Source organism: Rhopalosiphum maidis, chromosome 3 (assembly GCF_003676215.2).
Source record: "Rhopalosiphum maidis isolate BTI-1 chromosome 3, ASM367621v3, whole genome shotgun sequence".
NCBI classification, from domain to species: Eukaryota; Metazoa; Arthropoda; class Insecta; order Hemiptera; family Aphididae; genus Rhopalosiphum; species Rhopalosiphum maidis.
Window position 1 is genome coordinate 22469508 of NC_040879.1, and position 21866 is coordinate 22491373.

Here is a 21866-nt window from a genome sequence, read left to right on the forward strand (position 1 = left end):
TATCTGATTGGTTAATTTTTTTTTTTGCTATCAAAATATAAATTATATTTAGCCCGTAGGTCTCTAAAAAGTCACCGAACATACACTTTAACACCCAAAATATGCATTTTTAAATAAATATTTTTTAAATTTAAAACAATTTTTTTTTTTTATTATTATTATCTTGAATTTATTTTATTTAGTTACAATTATTAATAACTTTACAACGACCTAGCATGACTAAAACGCTTCTAAAAAAAAATAGCGTCAGGTTAACAGCCATGCCAATGCCATACTACCTATAAATTATGATAAAAATTTAAAATAAATTTAAATTCAACAATATTGGTTATATGAAATAAGAACATAGATGGATAAAATATTAATCAAATTTATTAATTAATTAAAATTTGTATCAAAAAGTGTAAAATAGCACAATATACCGGTATATTTTTAGGGCTCTAAAAGCAATTATACCTCAAAATATGTATTTAAATTCAAAATAAAAAACTTTATAAGACTAGTTTACTTGCTTTGTTTTAGAATGAAACGTATTTATTTCTTACTCATCTATTTTTATAATTATGCAAAACAAAATATATAAAAATGCTACAAATCCTTTACCATAACGAAGGTTAATTATTCAAAAATGTGGCGTTTGAACTGATTGAAAAATTTTCAAATATTTAAATTTGATCGATAGTTTGAAAATTATTATTACCAAGGATTCAATATCGACCAGTTTTAAAGGAGTTAAACATAGGCAATAATTTAAGCACTTGCGTAATAAGTGGTCACTGATCATTATGCATGATTTTTTTGTACTGTATACGACTTACCTGAGATAGTAAGAGATAGTGCAATTAGTGCATGTCAGTAAGTCAGTGTTATCAAACTGCGGTTGATAAGTAATATTTTTTATTAAAATGTGTGTACTTTTTGTTTATCATATCTACTAACAAAGCTAATAATTATTAATTGGAATAGAAAATTGCAAACATATAATATTTAAATTTGTTATGAAGTTTATTTAATATCAATCATTATCACTTTTTAAATTATTTTTTCAATTTTGCTTAATCACTATTTAAATTTTTTAAATGTTTACATTTTATAAAATCAAATATAAGTTAAAATAAGAGTGGAAATTAGTGGCATAATCTCAAGTCAATCTTAAATAAACTTAAGAACAAGTTTAAATATAATACATGAGTTTTTAAATTTGTATGGTTAGACAAAATTTAAAATATAGTTATGTTTTCATCTAAATAACTGGTCTTTATTCGTACAGAATATCAATGAGTTATCAATAATTTAAGGCATTTTTAAAAATATTATTTAAGCCGAACAATTAGGCGTACTGTTCACTTCCGATCTAGTATCTCAATGCGAAACATAAATTTCACTAGATTAATTAAATCTAATGAATCTTGAATCGGAGATAATTAGAAAAACATGGATCTGTTTTTCAAGGATGAAAAATAAATATAATTTAAGACACCTTTTGTGATTTATATCAGACAAGCATTTTATTAGAAAAAAAAATTTCAAAAACACGGTTTATTCAACTACATATTTTCGACTACTGAATTTGAAACGTCGCAGGTTGACGTTTCGTTTTCTACTGGGCGGAGGTGCGGGCGTTTCATTTCTTCTCTACGTTTGTGGGGAACCAATTCTGGCACGCGTCCGACGCGATTTCGCACATGGTGTAAATAGTTTTTCCGGGATTTTCATATTCTGCGCAAAAAATACACATACATAAATAAATGCTTTATACAATAACTTATTAATGTTTTACACTATAACGTAGTATATCATATTATTATTTTTACTTTGTTTTATTCGCTGTCAATCAAAATAATATCGAAAATTTCAGTTATTAAGGGGTACATATAGGCAATTACTTCTACAAAAATACGTTTAACCGTTATAATAGTTGTGTCGGTCTGGTCGATCGTATAAATTGAGATTATTTTGGCTGTACAATTTTTAGTTTAAGGAAATTTTCTACTGTTTAAGAACTTTTCTAATAAATTTAAAAATAGTAAGGATTCATGTTGACAGCCAAATAACATTTTGAAATTTTTTTTAAATGTTCGTTACATTATCAATTAATTTGTTAATTTACATTCGAAATGTTTAAAGTTTGTGATATTTTTTTAAGAAATCTTCTGTTAAAAAAGCTGCTTATTATTTAGTACAAATGTTTGTTTTTGGTATTTTGATGAACAATTTTTGTGGTTTGAAAAAATATGAAAATGCGCTGCGGTCGCATTCTCTATAGTATAGATATAGATATAGGTACATGGTGAAAATAGATGAAAATAATCAATTTATAAATCCTTAAGGTCGTATACAATATATTGTACGCGTTACGGTCCACCTTCAAAATATTTAACGATCATTTTTGTGCTGAAAACTAAATGTTGGGTGGGACAACGCAACGTTAAACAAATAAAGGGTGACGTACCGGGATAAGAAATAGTTCGCTTTCCAAAAATGCTACCGTTGAAAGGTGGTTTCCTGAACCCGTTTGTGGAGTCCGTGGCAAACATCAACACTACCATCAGCAGGAACACGGCTACAGTACACTTGAAGTTCATGTTGAAGTTAGGCGGCGTTTCTTTGGGCTAAAAATGTCATGGTTTAATATTTGCAACGTGATAATAAATATGCATATATTATTATAAATTACATACTTGTATTATAATTATTTACAAAAAAATCTACTATTTAGACGATTTTAACTAAACATTTAAATATTATATTTAAACACTAATTCGAAGGATTTTACAGAAGAACTCCTTATATTATTGCCGTTGATACAAAAATATGTAGAAAATAAACATTACAATGCATTTCACTTAGATTGACTTATATTAGTTATTACTTTTGAAAAATGATAATATTTTAGGGAGCATTGTATATTATATCGTACATTATGTATTTTTAAAATATATAATATTTAGTAATAATTATTTTACAATAATTAAAAATGAGAAAAAAGTTATTGAAACAGTATGAACTTATTTTAGCACCATTGTTACGTGTGATCTATGATCTATCTATATCAGTTATCGTTGTTACGTGTGATTTACCTATCGGTTTTTGTTAATATGTTAATTTAAATAATTAAACAATATGAACATTTGATTTTGTCACTTGTAATGTGTCTGTACAAAAAATGCATTGTTAAAAAAAATGTTAAAAGCACGTAAGCCAGAAAAAAAAATCACGTAATAATTTCACGTATCACACAAACGTTTAACAAATTATTAGCAATTGACCATTTTATTATTTTAACATTTGAACCATAATTTTTGTATTATCGTTTTTGGTGGATGATATGATTGTTAAGTTTCAAAGTTTACCTATTTTACCGATAGTAAATTATAATCACGGTATTTCATACATATATTTAAAAACAAGTTTTAATCGAACAACCATGACAATGGTACCCTTATTTTTACTATGCACTTTTTTATACAAATACCAATCAGATAAGTGATTATCTCAAAAATATAGTTCAATTTGAAAACACTAGATAAGTAGAAAACCTTTTGAATGAATTTATTTTACTAGTTACGTTTGTGCGTTTGTCGTACTTTGATTTATATGCATTTTAACACGATTTATATACACAGATAAAATATTATCATAATATGTTTATAGCATGAGCAATTTTAATTAAATATTTATCTGACAACAGTTAACAATTTTAAATTAATTTTCGTACTAGTTAATTAAATAATATTATTATTATATGTTAAAGATATACGACAAATTAATGTTTCTTCTTTGCTTTGTAAAATTTATAAATTTACATACCAACGCCCTAAAATTGTAATATGAGCATGGAAGTGTGATTGTAATCAAGTATCTTTATAATCTCAAATATTATAAAATATTTCTTTAAACCGTGAATCCCTGAATATTTTTGTATTGTAATATCGATACAAATAATTTAAAATTGAACTAAGTTTTATTTTTTTACAAAATTACTCTACAGGAGTTTTTTTTCTTATTAATATTCTAACATCAAACATGAAGTAATAAGTTATACAAATTAAATGTTCTAGAACAAAATCTACGGAGTACAACTATTATAAAAACATATTTTAAATTAAAATATAAAATTGTTGAAAATTGTATATGGTTTTGTCGTTTAGAAATATTTAAAAGAAATAAGCTAAATACTCACTATTTTGTTTTGAGGAACAGAGATCTTGTCTGGTCGAGAGCTCGAGTGACTTGTTGACGTGTTGCGATGATCGGGCTCCTTTTATAGTACCTTTTCACGATTATTTTAAATCTATATACGATACCACGCATGTTCTAAATTGTGTTATTTAATTATTAATACCGTACAGCAATTCCCAAAACATTTACTGAACTTTATTACCAGCGCATTTCCCAGATGATATTATTTTTTAACCGTGTCTAATATAATGACACCGTCTTGTGGAAACAAATCAAAACATAACATAATTATCATACGTGACATGGGCGTAATCAATTTTTTCTATCATAGATTCAACTTAAATTCAATTATTAACACATATTCTTGATAAAAATTAATAATACACTCCTGCGTCCTGCAGTCTTACATTTACTTTACCTTTATTAAACCCCATGCCATATTGTGGCTTAAATTTATGACGGTCGAATGTAATATAATATAATAAAGACTATATTTGTACGTTAAATTCCACTGTGGCACAAAATATAATATGTATTTTGATTGGAGACATAATATTGTAAAAATAATGATCTTTATCATAGCGTATAATAAATTATTATTTATTATTAAAAATGTATTAGTTTTTAATGTTTAGAAGTTTGAGCAAGAAGGAAGTCAGTATACATTTCTCAGTATTAAATGGTTTGTGCTTTTTATACTATACCTGTGTGGCTGTGCTAAATTTTTCTAACACAAGTATTTGTAGAGCTTAATGGTAGAGATAGGTAAATATAATTGTACACCAGAAAATTATAAATATATCAAAATATTGCGATCCATAGTGACTTAATGTAAATTTATTATATAAATAATTATACTTGTTTGCAGATTTTCATTATTCAACATCACAGCAACCACAGACTTTTATGACATGCAGGGCCGGCGCAAGGGCAGTGCAACCGGTGCACCTGCACAGAGTCACGCACAAATTTGGGGCCCCGCGGAAAACAAATAATTTGTGAAATTATTAATTCAAGATTCTCACCAATGATTGCTGTTACGTTACATTGACGATTTGTACATCTGAAGTGAAAAGTTCGGTCCTTCAATTGTTTATTTTCACTTAGCTTATATCCCTGTATTAAAACACATCGTCTTCCTCGTTTTGTTACAAATATATCATCTATGGAGTTCATGGTAAGAATATTTACATAAGCAACTACGGCACTATATACTTGACAAGCGACTACGAACTGATTGCATTTTGTTACACTATTAATACAACTTTGAAAATTACAGATAAATCGATTTTCGATATTTTCGTATTATTAACGTCTGTGATTTCGCATTTATCGTTTTCTACTATAATATTTATTATTGTAGGAAGTCCCGAATGCGGTTATTATTGTCGTGCTCGTGTAATGTATGTGACCGCTCCGCTTTTTTTTTTTTTACTTAGCTTCACGCCACTACCGTCGCACTGGATTAAAGGTATATACAGATATACAGTATATACTTACCTATATGATTTTGATATATATGTATATTTGTATAAAAATATTATGCATGTATATACATATTTTATATACTCTTTAAACAAAAGTATTTACATTTTATATTTTTTAGTGCCCAAACGTAGTATCTTTTTAGGGATTAAGAGTGCCCAAACGTTGTGTGGATTTTGAATACTAAACAGGTAAAAATGTCCAAACGTGCTGCACCGACGATTACAATACGTACAGCATTCGTTAAATCAGTTTCGACATTGTAATGATCTGTAATATAATTCTTGACAAAACAAATCATTACTGAATAAATATTATAATTTAGAAAATATTACATTATTAATGAAAATATTATATTTTAAACTACAGTTGAAATAATAGTTTGGTGATATCTTAGAGTACTTGTGTGCTATATTTTTATTAATACTGTACTGGTGATTGACATAATAACTTATTAATATACTTGTAATAATATTATTTTTATTGTATTTATAGTTATAGCTATTATTGTTGATAAAAAATAATTATGGGTATTTTCGTAGTGTCAGCTGTGCATGCATTGATTAACTGAAGAGTATAAATAGATTATGTTGAATATTGTCATGTTGATAATATTATTTTGATCTCATTACTTGTGTCTACTGATATTATTGTTTCATTTATGAATTTATGATTTATCTGTCATTTGCGCACACACATTACAAGTGTTGAGACACGCGAATAATATTATAATATATTAATATTTTTAATATTCATACAACTGGCAGTCACTATAGGTACGTAACTTTTTTATTATTAATATTATGATTTCATTTATTTAGTTTATACAACAGTAAATAAATGTATTGCATTTTAAATTATTTAAAAAGTAAACATTCTTATTATATTTTTGTATGTAATCTGGAGTGTATTTATGTGTTTATGGCACTTATTAATATATAATATTGATGGGAGAGTGGTCACCTTCATTTTATGTCAGAATGTTTTAAAAGAATAAAACAATTAAATTAAATTAAAATAATAATAGTATATTTATAATCATTCTACACGTCCGGCCCAACTCGGCAAAAGGGTGCAGACAGACTACTAGATCACTGATAGACATAAGACATACTAAAAAACATAATTATTATAATCGATCTCTATTGTCATTTGTCGTCGTGGTCGGTCCGAATCATCGGGCGACGCATTCTGACAACGTATAATAATATAATAAAAATAGATCGAATTATATAAAAAGTCGCCGTGCGTCGTGTAGACCACGGCGATAACACAAAATAATATAAAAAATTTTTATATTATAATATATTATTTTATTGTATACATTTATTTTATATATATAACTAAAAATAAAGAGTAAATATTAAAAATTAATCGTTGTGTATTATTTTATTTCAACTATTTTGCACGGGGCCCCGCAATTTGTAGCGCCGGCCCTGATGACATGGTAATAATTAATAACATTTAGCATTTTATAGTTCCTATTGCCTAAAATATTTACTATTTATACAAATATTTTGCAATATTTTAACTAAAGGGATAATGATGAATTGAGTCCACCAGTCCACGGATTGGGCGTTATTCCTGTCGAATTAGAAATGTTTGGGGTCCCCAAGATTAAGGGATTTAACACCAATTTAATTTTTTCTTTAGAGTAATTAAAAAATAGTAGCTTACTAAAATTTTAAAAACGTTGACATGTTGGGACAAAAATATTTGATTAGTGCTATAACAGTAAGAGTGCGTAAGTTAGCAAGTAAGTAAACATATTTTGACAGTTTTCAAAATATTAAATCAAGAATTCCTTGGCTGTGTAAACAGTCCTACGTTACTGACAAGTTAGATATGTAAATTGTATAAAAAGCTAAGCTAGTAAAGGTTAGAAATGTATTTTTAGTTAAACATGTTGAAGTTATAGAATAATAAATTGTTTGATAATCTTCTCTTGAACGTTGTATACTTTTCACTTTTGCTAAAAGTCTAGAACGGGATCTTAATAGTTAAAAACTAAGTATATCAGTATAAAAACGTTTCAGAACATAGTAATCCTACTATTGATGTACAATTAATAATTATACAAATTATAATACAATATGTTATATCTATGATATTATGTGGATATTATAACATAGATAGCCAATAGGTATTGTATTTAGCATATCCTATTTTTCATTTACATCAATGTTAAAAACATTAGTACCTATATCATTAATAGCTTGATTCATAGTTCAAGACCTATGTTGCTATGTCCTATATTTATATATTTCGATTTAATTTTCTAATTTTTGAAATGTTGTGCTTCCTATCTGTTAACACAAATATGTAGATGCCTAATGAATTGATTTTCATTTACAATAATGAAATAATATATATATATTTAACATAACATTTATAACATTGGTACCTTTTTGTATTTCTAAATAACATTGTGTATGATTAATAATTTTTATATATCTTAGTTTAAATTATTGTATAATATTTTGAAGTAAAAATTAAAATGATTTTCTATTCAATTATTGAATTTTGGTAGATAATATTGTTGTCTATTGAAAAATTTGAAACAGAACACACTGTAGTCGAGAGATCCACTTGAAACGCTCATGTGCCTTATAAATATTTATTTTGTATATGTATCATGTAATAAACAATGCATACAATTTTATATTTTTCATTTATTTATATATCTTTTTTACTATATTAGTATTTGGTACATTTAGCATAAATATTTATTTAAACGTTACACTTCTTAAAAGGAATACTAAACTAACACCTACCTATTGGTTTTAACATAATTTGATCATTTTTTATTTTTATAAACATTTTTGAAGCTAATATTTAATTTAAAGTTTATTTATTAGATATTAAAATTTGTTGTAAACATGGGCAGAACTACAGATAATTGGCTCCATATAATGTATACATTAGCTAAAAACATATTATTTTAAATGTAATAAAATAAATTAGGTATAAAAGCGAAGAAAATCTGAGAAATTAATTTTACGTAATAAATAGAATAGTTTAAATGTTTAAAATTTATTTAGTATCTGTTATTTCACATGTAAGATTTAAGTTTAAATTAAAAGTGATACAATTTTATATTTATAACATTAATAATTACTTAAACCAGTTATACCTATTATACATTTGTATTGTAATAAATACGTTGGTGTTCCCTATCGCTCCCCACCCTTTCCTTAGGGTGGGATAGGTGCAAAATTACTCTCATGAGATGCCTAGTCTAATGAAAATGTCTAGTTCCGCCTATGATTATATAGGTACTTATTTCAATTATAGAACCCAGAACCCTGATATTTTGCGTTTATATTTTGAATATAAGAATATTAAACTTCTACATTTTTCTCTGTAGACACCAAACAACTTTATGATTTTATAAATTAATAAAAAAATAAATATTTTGAATCGCTATTATTTTAGTAATCCACCATTTTATATATTTTTCAGACTAAATAAATATTATTACTCAAAAAAGAAAATTAATTAAAATTTCAAGTTGTCTATAAGTAATAGTATGTTCACTATATCTTTTCATAAATAAGAATACCTAGTTCATTAAAAAATTGTTTAAATTTTAAAACATAATTATCTTGTTTATGACGGAAATTAAAAATATGCATTTCTTATTATAATTTATTTGATAGGTAGTTTATACTTTATACTACCTAGCACCCGTAGTACCTGGTAATATAAATTGTATAAAATTATAAGCTACACTATTTTTATCTTTTATGTTTCTACATTATTATTTTAATATTAAACTTAATAAAAAAAACCATTGTTAAAAGCTAGAGATATAACAAAAAAGAGTTTGGTTAAGACATATTAATATATTATAATACACGCCCAATCCTAAATACAGAATCCTAATTATTATGTTAATTGATGATAAGTCTAACAGGAATATTAAAAATAAAACATAATATTATCTGCATCATGTTTCTAGGGTAATATTAATAGGTACTTAAAATATTATAGTATGGTTGGTTTACTATTTAATTTCAATAATTAAACTTGAGAATTTATGAAGAATGAATGAAAAAAATATTGATGATAGTACTAAAAATACTATAACATTAATAATAAGCAAATCATAATTTTCACCAAAAAAAAGTAAAATGTAATTTTTTATTTTGAAAATAATTTAACAAATTTAAAAACTGGTAAGTCATTCCATGTAGTTGGTTTAGCGTAGGTATTGCTCTTCATTAAAAAAGATCACTGTATTGTACATGTTGAATTTGGTTTCAATGGACAATGATATCATTGCACACAAAAAAAACCGAAACAGTCTGTCAGCCTATATTTCTAAGGATAGTTTATAATAAATTTTATTACAATTACAGTTTTAACGTGGTCACTGGTCAGTATCAATTATTTTAAGGATATTTTATATGTTTTGTTTAAATGTATAGTGATTTACTCAGTGACGATAATTTAATGAAAGTATTTTAACTACTGCAAAAGGCGAGGATAAACAATTTTAAAATTAAAATATACACAGATATGGATTTAAATATTTAATATATAAGGCACACATCATACAGCATTGTGAAACAAGTCAAAAATATTTTTTGATCCATTTAAATATGAATACATGTAAATATAAATAATAATTGTTGTACATTTAAGTAGGTATTGTTAGTTATTATTAGTGTAATTAGTGATTACAGCGTTTTAATTCATAACTTTAAGACTCTGCATCAATTTACATTTTATCAACAATTTTTTTAAGGAAGTAAATAAGCATTGTACATTTTATACATATAAGAATGGTTAAAATGTTAGATGTTATAATAAATATAAAACTATCATATATAAATTAATCGACAATACTTTATCAAGTTCGAGTTGAGATGGATACCGCCAGCATTGACTCATACTTAACATAAAAAAGTTAATTATTATTTAATATAACAATTGGCATCAGTAGTTAGGAGTGGCATCAGAATTCCAACGAGATCCTCTGGAGAAGTTCTCGTTGGCGCAACACGGTTAATCAGTAAAGATCATATAGTTGCTTCATCATATGAAATGTAATGGTTAAATTGTAACCACTACTGATGCAAAAGTAGAACGCGTCGCCAGCCTATTTATGCTATAATGTTCTAGACACCAACACCAGTCTTGCGTTTATGATCATTGCCACTTTGACGTCCTAAGGTGGTCGGCAGATGGTGGTCAGTGATATAGACCGATTGACAAGTCGTAAAAAGACGTATCGTCACACGGTGTAATGGATGGCTGAGACAAAAGTTCGCGAACGGAAGTCAACGGATCGCTTTCGATGGGTCATCGATACATCATCGTTTGGCCAACGCTATCTATCGGCGCCGATGATCGTCATTCGAAACTGTTCAGTGCGGCGAGTTGACGTGACCGTCGCGACGTGCTATGATACTCGCATTCGTGTGTATTATATTATTTAATATAATATTTGAAAACATAACGGGTATCGACGGTCGATTACTCGATTACCTTTTACCTCTACTCGCTTTTCAAACAAAAAACGAATTGATTCCATAATATTCGAATCAAACTTAAATTCGTGGTGAATATTTTTACTTTTTAATTATACGTGTAACTGTTATTTTTAATTATACACATAAATGTTACCCATATTATTGTTATATTGTACTTGGGTATTCACGAAATACTTATAGCTGATACTTGGAGTCGTTTTGTATACTATGACTCGGTCAAGTTTTAATATTATATCAAATATAATAGGTAGAACTAGATTCTATTTCGAAATACTGTTTTCGTTCGAACGATTCGCCAAGAAAGTAATTTTCAATTTAGATATAGTTCTTACAAAAGAACAAGTAGAACAACATTGTAATTTTTCAGTAGAACCAACTTTGAAATTACCTTTGATTACACTTTACTGTAAGTATTTATAGCCTTTGTATTATTTAATTGAAAAAAGTTAATGTATATAAAACAAAAAATTAACACTTCATATTGTAATTGTATTTAATGATTTGTTCTGGTTTTACTAGTTTACTTAACTTATTTTATCGAATAATACTGATTACATCAAATTTTTCTAAGATAATTTCAAGTTGTTATAAATTTATATCAAATTTTTGATTTTAGTTCATATTTTCAAATTCTTGGATTTTTATATAACTTATAGAAGATTTGATGACAATGAAAACTTTTTTTTCAAATAAGAATCATCTTTTTTATAATAATTGATAAGCCATAAGTATATGATGTTTTTTTTTAAATGTTTAAATGTTGATTAAATAGAAATATGAATAAGTAGTTTTAGAGTTAGTTATTTTGGTATGATAATTTTAATATAATTACAATTTATCTATAATTTAATTTTTTTTTATTAAAAGGTTAGTAAGCTTGGAATCTATGTGGGATTAGGGTTGTGGAATACAATTTGAACATTTAAGTTTTTATTAATGTCATTAATTACCTATGTAATATAGTCTTTAGTATATAGTACAATCAATGTTAATTGTTGATATTGATGTATTCCATAGTTTGTAAAAATTATCATAGTATAACAATAAATAAATACTATATCCAATGTTAAATCTGTTTATTTTTGTAATACCATTTTTAAGAATTATTATTCTTAGTTATTGATATTTTAATTCATTATTTATTTATCCAATAATTGTATTTCAAATTAAAAATACTTGCAAATATACATACTACAACAATGTTCTCATAAGTGTATTTTATAGCAATTTAAAGATTGTTATAATACTCGATGTAAAATTAAATACATTACCAGTATATTATTAAGTTGATGGTAATTAATTTTACTTTATATCTGATGTCTTACCTACATGATTATATTAATCTGAAGTTTTTCTGAAGCAGAAAAAAAGTTTTATATAATACTATTTTACACCTTATTATAAAATATCAAAAACAATATGTTATATTTACTTATATTTAACTTACCCATTCCATGATTAGATTGACTCAAATTTGGTTGAAATACTTTTATTTTTAAGTACCTACTTAATCATATTTTTAGATGAAGTTTTGGTCAGTTTTTATGTCAATAACTTTAGCAACAATTAGGTATATACTTGTTTGTTGTATAGTATTATAATAACTATGTTGACTATGATCTTAAACTATGGAAATGTTGACTTAAACTTTAATAATCTTAATTCCAATACTAGATGTTCAGTGGATGAGAATAAGTATCATTAAGTAAAATAATAAAACGTTAGGTAAATTTAAAAATTTTTTATATCGCGTGTACCTACTTATTATATATTGTCTAATCACGCATTGTATCTTGTATAAAGTTTGTTACAAAATTATATCCATAAGTTATAACCATCAGTATACCAAACTTTTAAAGGATCCTAGTTATGCCTTCCATATATAAAAATAACTTTTTGGTTATTACTCTCCTTACTTCAGAAAAAATATCAAAATCCTAGCATCACTAGTAACTACCAAAGTTGATTATCATAAAATTAAGTTTTACACCGTATGGGAAAGCAAATATAATACAAAAGGTATGCCTATTTTTTTTTTTAAATATTAAAATATAAAACAAAACATAGGTAGGTATTTAATAATAAAAAATAAAAAAGCTAAATAATACACCATTATAAAACAACATAATTAATTTGTTAATTAGCTAAAAAGCTATATTTATGAATATTGAATAATCATTTATCATACATAACTATATTTTCATAATTGAAGTAATCAGAAAATAATTTTCCAAAAATATGGGTACTGCATAAAATCTTAAACGATTATCATCAATTTGCAACACGGAATTCTTATCACACAAATATAATTTGGTATGTTTATATATATATTATATATGTGTGTGTTTATGTGTATATATTTTTTTTAATTATTACATACATTTGAAATATTATTTATAAAAATTATAGTAAAAAAAAATATGTATGACAAAAATATTAATAATAAACACAAAACAAAATGTATAAGGAAGACAGTCCAAAAAATATCACCCAAAATCGTATAATATGTAAATTTAGATTAAGACTTAAAAATAAACATTGTAATATTGTTTAATATATTATATAATTAAAAATACAATTATTAAATATTATAATTTATGCTATAATATAAATATACATTTTATTTACATAATTTTTTGAGTTTGAATCGTGGAACTCTCATAGAGATCACTTTAATGGTTTATCTTGTTTGAACTGAATAGTTTATACTATTAATATTATTAATAAGATTTATAGTTTTTATAATATATTTATAATATTTAATACATCTAAGTATTTGTTAATTATTTTGATAAATCTCTTTTATACGATATTATTAACATAATATTGTTTACAAGACAAAATATTAGGTACATAATATATTTATATATTTAATATAATTAATTATGTTTCAAATTAAATTATTAATATAATAATAATATTGAAAATTCATATTTTAACGGAAGTAATAAAATAATAAACAAACTAAATATCAAACCTAAGCAATAACGTACTGAGCTTAAAACAAATACTAAATGTCACTATTCGGTAAAAACAAGTAGGTAAGTACTAATTTCGGGTAGGTATACATATTTTCGGTAACTGTTAATAAACCGTTTTTAAACTTAAGCAGTTCAAATGTACAAAAAAAAATACCGTCAATCAATTATATTAAAATACAAGCACCCTAAAAATCACCAATTTTCCTGAAACAATTATCCATTATATTTTGCGCAAATCAAGATAGCAATACGTCGATTTCACCGTTATTTTCGGTGGCTTTACGACGCCTATCTTGTTGCTTAATAAATGCACTCAACCGGTTCAACAGAAACTGTTTGTCGTGCCCTTCAAGTACAAGCTGCTTGCGTAGAACCACAATCATTTTTTTATTGGATCTCATAACAGTGTGATAATAATAGACAATGCACGAGAGTATGAAAATCAACGGAACTACGAAGTTTACACTAAGCAGTATTTCGTAACAAGTAACCGTCCAAGAGGGTATGGTGCGAATGTAATCAATCAAAACCTTCCAAACAGACGGTAGTCCTTTGAACGGACCGCATGACCTAGATGGCGTTATTTTTGATACGGCCGCCAACCACGTAGTGACACATAGGACGTAAGACATGAGTAACATGGACATGATCATTGAATGTGCTCGCGACGGACTGTATACCTTTTGAGCTAGGCTATAGTTAACGATACAAGAAAATCGTTTTATATAAAACATTATCACCATTGATATCAGTCCTAGAACTGGTAGCAAGGCTACATAGAAACTTCCTAACCACACGATTATTTGAATGTAAATAACATCCAAAACGTGCTTCGCTAAGTTAAGTTCTTGCTTGCACATGACTTGGAAAAAATTATTTTTAAAATGCCTAACAAGTATGCTCCGGGGACAACTAATCAAAATGGTGATTCCGATTTTGCATGCGACGTCAACAATAAGAAGCTTATACATTATCTTACCCACGTAGGTCTCCCAACAGAGCGGAGAACTGCATAATGCACTTGCACACTGAGATTTTTCCCGCACGCAGTTAATCAACTTATAAATTGAACCCAACAATACGACCAACAACGATAATCTCACACATATTATTCTCAATATACATAATCGGGTTTCTTGATACATGGAACGGTTTTCAAACTTTAAAAAAACATCAAAGATAATTGGCAACACTATGTTGTAAAATGTTATCGCTACCGGTGTCGCAAATTCCAACAAAAACGCCCACATGAATGTTTGGTCTCGCTGCAACAACTTTATAGAGTAATAAAAAATCAGATAAACCGAGAAACAAGCAGATCCGATTAGCGCAATTACTAAAAATGAAATGAGCAACCTAATTATTATAATGTTAATTTGTTTACTACGATTCCTATTCTCGAATTTTGGTCTATCGGCGATCAAAAACGAACGCAACTCATTGAATATTGCCTTTTGCTTTAGTATGGCCGATATTTTATTGTTAATACAAAAGTCCCAGCCAATGAAAATACTGTTTGAGTACAAATAATATTGTACTTGAGTTTCTACCATTCTTTGTTTAAATCCTTTAATTGATTTCCTAACAATGATCAAAAAAAATAAAATAAAATAACTAATGGTAGAAACGATATATGCTAACGGTACATGATAAGTGAATAATTTGCCAACATTAAACTGCTGATTTGGATAATAACTATAATACATAGGCGTCGTTTCAACCCAACCCGTACCTTGAATAATATCCATAATGTAATGCATGTTTACTCGAGGTCTTACTATCCTAGTAGTGTTCTCGTAAATAGCACTACAGCATTCAATTGAGGCACTCTCATTACTCGAACCACATTCATTCCAGAGGTCTGGTGCGATTCCTTCTTTTAATTCTACCCAATAAACTGAAGGAAATATCAATATAATTAAAACCACAACCATAGTAAAAGCATTTAAAAAAATTAACAATTTTATAAAAAGAAAGAATTCCACTACACCTGCACCACAGTGACCTTCGATTTTTTTAAAACTCGAACTCCACAAATTGAATTTATTATAAAACTCTAACCACTTGATTTTCAAACAATTACAAATTTTTCGCTTTTGCCACTTGAGCTGCTGGAAACCTTGAAGTCTAAAAGCATCTGCACTCTATAAACAAAAAATAAATATTTAAATAGATACATACTTATCAATGTTTATAACAGTTTAAGGTAAATTAAAAACTATATTTAGGTAATTAAGCAACTATCTAAACAGTTAACATAATAGTAAACAATTAAAATAAAATATATTTCATCTGGCTTCACTTTTTATTTTAGCCTTCCTCCTATAAACAGAATAAAAAAAGGTAATAGACTAATACGAGTAAGTACAATGTAAATAAATTATTAATAATGTACAATTTACTTCTAGCTTTTATCTTTTTATAGGCATCTAGTAGGTATCACAATAAAATGTTGTTATAAATTATTTATTTGTACAATAAAATATTTATTTAGTTACATGTTTACCTACAATTTATATATATAATATGAATACATTATTTTAACGAGTTATAATAAATATTTCAAAAATATAATATCTTATGATCGAAATAAATTATTCAAATTATTAGTAATTTATTAAATAGGTATGTAGCTAAACCTAATGTCAACTGCTTTTCTAATTTTACTGTTTTACTTTTTACACGTGTTAAACATAAAACTTACTTTTAGTTTTGCTTTTAATTCTTTCTTGTGTGCCATGCTAATTGGCATAGTTTTGATTTTCATAATTTCTTCCCACACAAGTTCCTCATTAGATAAATTCTCTAAAATCATTCAAAGTTATGAATTATTAATTGTTATTTAAAATTATTGTAGCGTTATATTACCTGACAAATCGGGCATTAGTGATATTTGAATTTCATTATTACAACCCATAGTGTTTTGACATAGTGTTCCATATTCTACCGGTTTTAATGTAGCTGTTGCTTGATAGCACACAGTTCCATTATTGATTTTTTTCCTAGCTGAAAATTACAAACACAATTTTATAACTGTTTATCTCAATATTATTAACGTGTAAAATAATTATGTGTGATGTTTTGTGTATACACAAGATACCTTGAAATTTAAAATAATGTATAAAACAAAATTACATAAAATATATAGATGAATCCATGTTTTATTATAAAAATTTCGAAATGAGTGTATTTATTTTATAATATTGTCGTATGGATGAAATGTATTGTTTTTATTAGATACTTTATATATTAGTTATAATTAATACATTATTTTGAATTGTTGATTAACTACGGTATACCTTGTAATTGTAACTATAATTGTTTTATGAAAATCTCAGCAATAATTATATTTTGTTAACATCCAACATCGTAACATAAGTATATAAACTGTGTACGAATATTATTCATACAATTAGTTAATAATAATTTGGGCTATGAATTAATTTAAAATCTTTGAAATACAAAATATATATGTATAAAATACACTATGAAACACAAAAAATTGTCTAAGAAGAACTTATAAATTCCTTAAAATCTTAGTAAATTCAGTAAAAAATATACTATAAATAAAATTAAAAATCATTATTTAAAAAATAAGAAAATATATCAAGTGTAAAATATTTTCAACTAAAGATTTATTAATTTAGTACGTGTACGCAGAACATAATTTATAAGACGAGAATTAAAAAATAAAAATAATTTATAAAATGTATATGTTAAAAGTTTTAATTAACGGACATTTTTAAAAATATCGAAAAATTTAATAAAACTTAAATATTGATCTAAAAATGACAAGCAAAATGCCCAACAAATCAATAATGACAAAATTGAACTGTGTATTTTCATTTTTCTATTTATTTATCTTATCAATAATGACATACCTATCCATAATACCTATATAAATGTTACAAAAATATAATATATATTATTATTTAATTTAAAAATTAAGTTTTTTAAGTAAATTAATTAAATAGGAGAGAACTAGCGAGTACGTAAATAATTGTGATTAATAGTGAGTGCGTAGCAACTTTGCAATCATAGATATAGTATCGTATAGATGTTATCTTAAAACGATGTTACAGCTTACAGCTACAATGATACATGTATTGTATACGTTTTACGTTAAACGTACAACATAACAAATTTGTGTTCAGTAAAATTAATTTTGTTTTGTTAATCTTCATTTAAAGCCGAATTTACTATAAAATCTAAAGGTAAGAATCCTATTATCTAGGGTAGTGAGTAGGTTTTTATTAATACTTGGTTTTTAAAACGAGCATTTTAAAATTGTAATATTTTACAGTTATAACTCATTTTTAAATTAAATTATCAACAAAAGCCTAGGAGATACTCTAGATTCTAGAGTCTAGAATCTAAATCGTACTTTTATTTTTAAGTTTGATAAAACATATATGACAATTTGTAATTTTGAAACTAATAAGGTAAAATGATTTTTCTGGACGCAATTTTTTTATGTTCTACTCTTTTATGACGGAGATAACAGTATAACACATACATTAGTGTATTTGTAACCGTAGCGTCTTATTAACATAGAACTGAATATTATGTGATGTATGATGTATCATATCTTACAATATCACCATGAATCATTTATAACATACCAATAATAATATTTTATAGTACAGTGGGATATAATAATATATTTTAACATTTGATCAACATACATCTGATATAACTATATAAGTACAATGTAATGATTGTAATGATTAAATGATTATAATTTTATGTTGATTTATATAATATTATATTAACCATTATAAGTTCTATGTTGCTATGCACAAATAAAAACAATTATGAAGATATATTACATTACCTGTTCTTGTTTTATTACTAGGTAATAAAGTTGAAAGCTTATTTGGATTTTTTTGGAATGCCTCTAAATCTGCTTCCATGCCCGGATAGCTTTCTTGGTAAAATTCCGAGCCTGCTTCTTCCCAAACATCTATACATTGTGATCTCTTCTTTCTCTCGCTTTCCGACATTCTACAACTATATATATAAATATCTAGTTAGACGAATTGATTTTTATGTATCTATATTTTCATACTTTACATTAATTGATTCCAATCTTATTAAATTATTTACGTAGATAATTTAATGAATTATTTTCATCATTTTTAGTAGTTCGAAATTTTTTCTATTTTGATTATGATTTCTGTAAAATAAAAAATTTTTGTATGATAAACTTAATACTTACACAAATAACAATCAATAATAACAAAACCTATACAGAAAAAACAAATAATTTTGCAAAAAATATATAAATTTACCAATTCCTGTCATTTAACATTACACAACGTTAGGTATACTAACCAATAAAATACAAATTAAATTATAAAAATAATAATTTTTCAAATTAAAATAGGTAGGTAGGACAGGTAGGTACCTATATATATATAAAGAGTTTAATGTGTTTATTTTATTTCAATATTAGTAATTAAAGTTCTAATAAATATCACAAAATAGTATAAACTATACCATTTATAGAAAATCATTAAATAAAAATTAGGTAAAAATTTCAAGTATCTATAAAAATTATACGTTTTTAATAACAATAAATCAAACAAATCGAATTTATCAAAAACTGGATCTTCGTAAAAATTTATTTTTTCCAAATTATTTAAAAAAGTTTATTTATTATTGGTTTTTAGTATTAAGGTAAGTACTAGGTCAATTACATTTTTTTATAGAAAACATTATATTTATTATGTTATTAATATAATAATGTACACTTATATAATATACAATTGTTCTTCATTTTAAGTCAGATTAAAATTAATCTTTATGTTTTGACTTTTGAACACAAAACATGTCTTGTATGTTTAAAATATAATAATATAAGTAAAAGTTTTAAATACTAAAAATATTTTTAAATTAAACAAAATATGTACAATTGTTATCTACGTTTAATAACAAATTTGAAAAACTGTAGACATACATTATTGTCTATAAAAAAATGTGCTAATATATTTTTTGACTATTTTCAAAATAAAATATTTTTGAGGAACTTTGTATTAAATTGTCAAGTTTTAGCTTTAAAAATTGAACAATTTATGATTTTTTACTACAAATTAATTTACAATTAATAAATGGATAATTATTGAAATTTTTTTTCATATCTATAAATAGCTTAAAATGAGCAGTGGCTTTTCTTTAGTGGCGTTGCGGGCATTCCCCCATGGGTCGTACAACACGTGTGCATTGTATTATAAACATGCATTATACTATATTTAAATTAATTATAATTTCTTATTTTATGTATTACAAGGTTATATATTTTACAAGTATAAAATAACCTAATTATTTTGTCTATTAATAAAATTATTGTAGCTGTGACGTTACTTTATTTAAGTAATTTTCTATTTTATGAGTAGGTGAAAATATATCCCCCCCCCCCCGAAACAAGATTAAGATATTACAATTTTGGCATTTTTACTTCTTAGCAAGGTGATGACAGCAAAAAAAAAAACATATTTATTACATTTATTACTCCTCTCAAAATTTTAAATTCAATACAGGTAGTTTGGGTATTTTCGAATGAAAATATTGCAAATATTGTGCTGATCTTTTCAATCTTATTTTTATCAGAAACATTTTTGTGTATTAGGTTTTATATTACGATTTCCAAGAATAATTCTATTTTTTATTTAGGTACAAAAATATTTTATTTTATGTCACTTCTTATATTAGTTTATATGATCAATGATAATAATACCCTGATCCAAAAATAAGATAAGTACTATATCAATAATTGTATTTAGGAATATGTAATTAATTGGTTATTACTCCTGTGTACGCTGTGTTATCTACATAGTTAAGACTTAAATTATAATATTTTATATAAAACACAATACGGACTAAATCGTTATTTAAAATAATATTCATATTAAATGATTCGAAACTATAGCCGTACCTACTCCTCAGTGCTTACAGACTAAAAAGACTACTGATATATTTAATGTTAGTTAATAAAAAAAGTTCTATTGATACGGGTATTTTCCACAAATTACAATGTATTATGATTTATAACAGATGGCGTGTGCGCAACAAATATTTCAGCCCATAAACTAGGTGCGTACTGCGTATGGAAACTTTCTATTTTAGCGCCGTGACGATTCTGGAAAAAATAAAACGACGATAAACGGGATGCGTACGGGCTGCTCTCGGTATTGAAACAATTGTCATTGACACATGGTAACGTATTATTATGGTTTATTACGAGGAAACTTGTGATGAATACCTACCTATGTTAAGTGCGTTTGCAGTTATCGTACCAGACCATGGACCGTGTCAGTTGTATAAATAGGCAACACTATCACACTATCATAGTTATTATTATTTATTATTGCCGTGTACGTTACTTGATTCCGAGCGGACGGAGACGGCGGCTGTCGGGACGCTACCGGCTGGGCGTCGGACTGCGCGGGCGGCGGCAGTGGCGACGCGACGACTGCAGCAGCGGTTGTCAGTCGGACGGCAGGGCGGCGAGCACAGCCGCGGACCGTCGCCGAGGCGGCAACAACACCGGCGGCGGCCGAAGTGCCGTGTCGCCGCCATGGCGTTGTCGCGCCGACCGCGATTTTATTATATTATACAATATTTAATACTGAAATATCGCGAGACGAACCACAGACACTGGTAATATATTTAAATAAATGCAACGCGAAACGGTGTGCGAGGGGAAGCGGCGTGACGCGTA

The 21866-nt window shown here is 26.2% G+C and overlaps 2 protein-coding genes across 6 annotated transcripts; both read right to left on the reverse strand.

The window, feature by feature from the left end:
• Positions 1–1463: 1463 nt before the first annotated feature.
• Positions 1464–4306, reverse strand: LOC113558650 (neuropeptide SIFamide). Its single transcript, XM_026964143.1, has 3 exons — positions 4184–4306; positions 2453–2612; positions 1464–1719 (listed from the first exon to the last, which is right to left on the reverse strand). The coding sequence occupies exons 2-3, from the start codon at positions 2583–2585 to the stop codon at positions 1625–1627; spliced, it is 228 nt and encodes a 75-aa protein (XP_026819944.1). The 5' UTR covers positions 2586–2612; positions 4184–4306; the 3' UTR covers positions 1464–1624.
• A 9766-nt stretch (positions 4307–14072) lies between these two features.
• Positions 14073–21664, reverse strand: LOC113556283 (transmembrane channel-like protein 7). 5 transcript variants are annotated; one of them, XM_026961138.1, is made up of 6 exons: positions 21529–21664; positions 19215–19322; positions 18981–19156; positions 17015–17152; positions 16851–16951; positions 14383–16290 (listed from the first exon to the last, which is right to left on the reverse strand). In XM_026961138.1, the coding sequence occupies exons 3-6, from the start codon at positions 19147–19149 to the stop codon at positions 14383–14385; spliced, it is 2316 nt and encodes a 771-aa protein (XP_026816939.1). In that variant the 5' UTR covers positions 19150–19156; positions 19215–19322; positions 21529–21664. The 5 variants fall into 5 exon arrangements, with proteins under 5 accessions (XP_026816942.1, XP_026816939.1, XP_026816938.1 ...); XM_026961137.1 differs by having other exon boundaries at positions 21412–21633; XM_026961139.1 differs by having other exon boundaries at positions 18981–19172; positions 21412–21633.
• Between the last annotated feature and the right edge of the window lie 202 nt (positions 21665–21866).

Excerpts from the sequence above, each read along its gene's own strand:
- LOC113558650 (XM_026964143.1), bottom strand. The coding sequence starts at position 2,585 with ATGAACTTCAAGTGTACTGTAGCCGTGTTCCTGCTGATGGTAGTGTTG. Across the intron at positions 1,720-2,452 it reads GCGAACTATTTCTTATCCCG|AATATGAAAATCCCGGAAAA; the intron begins GTACGTCACCCT and ends TTTTTTGCGCAG.
- LOC113556283 (XM_026961141.1), bottom strand. The coding sequence starts at position 19,149 with ATGTCGGAAAGCGAGAGAAAGAAGAGATCACAATGTATAGATGTTTGG. Across the intron at positions 17,153-18,980 it reads TAGTAATAAAACAAGAACAG|CTAGGAAAAAAATCAATAAT; the intron begins GTAATGTAATAT and ends TGTAATTTTCAG. Across the intron at positions 16,291-16,850 it reads AATTAAAAGCAAAACTAAAA|AGTGCAGATGCTTTTAGACT; the intron begins GTAAGTTTTATG and ends TTTTGTTTATAG.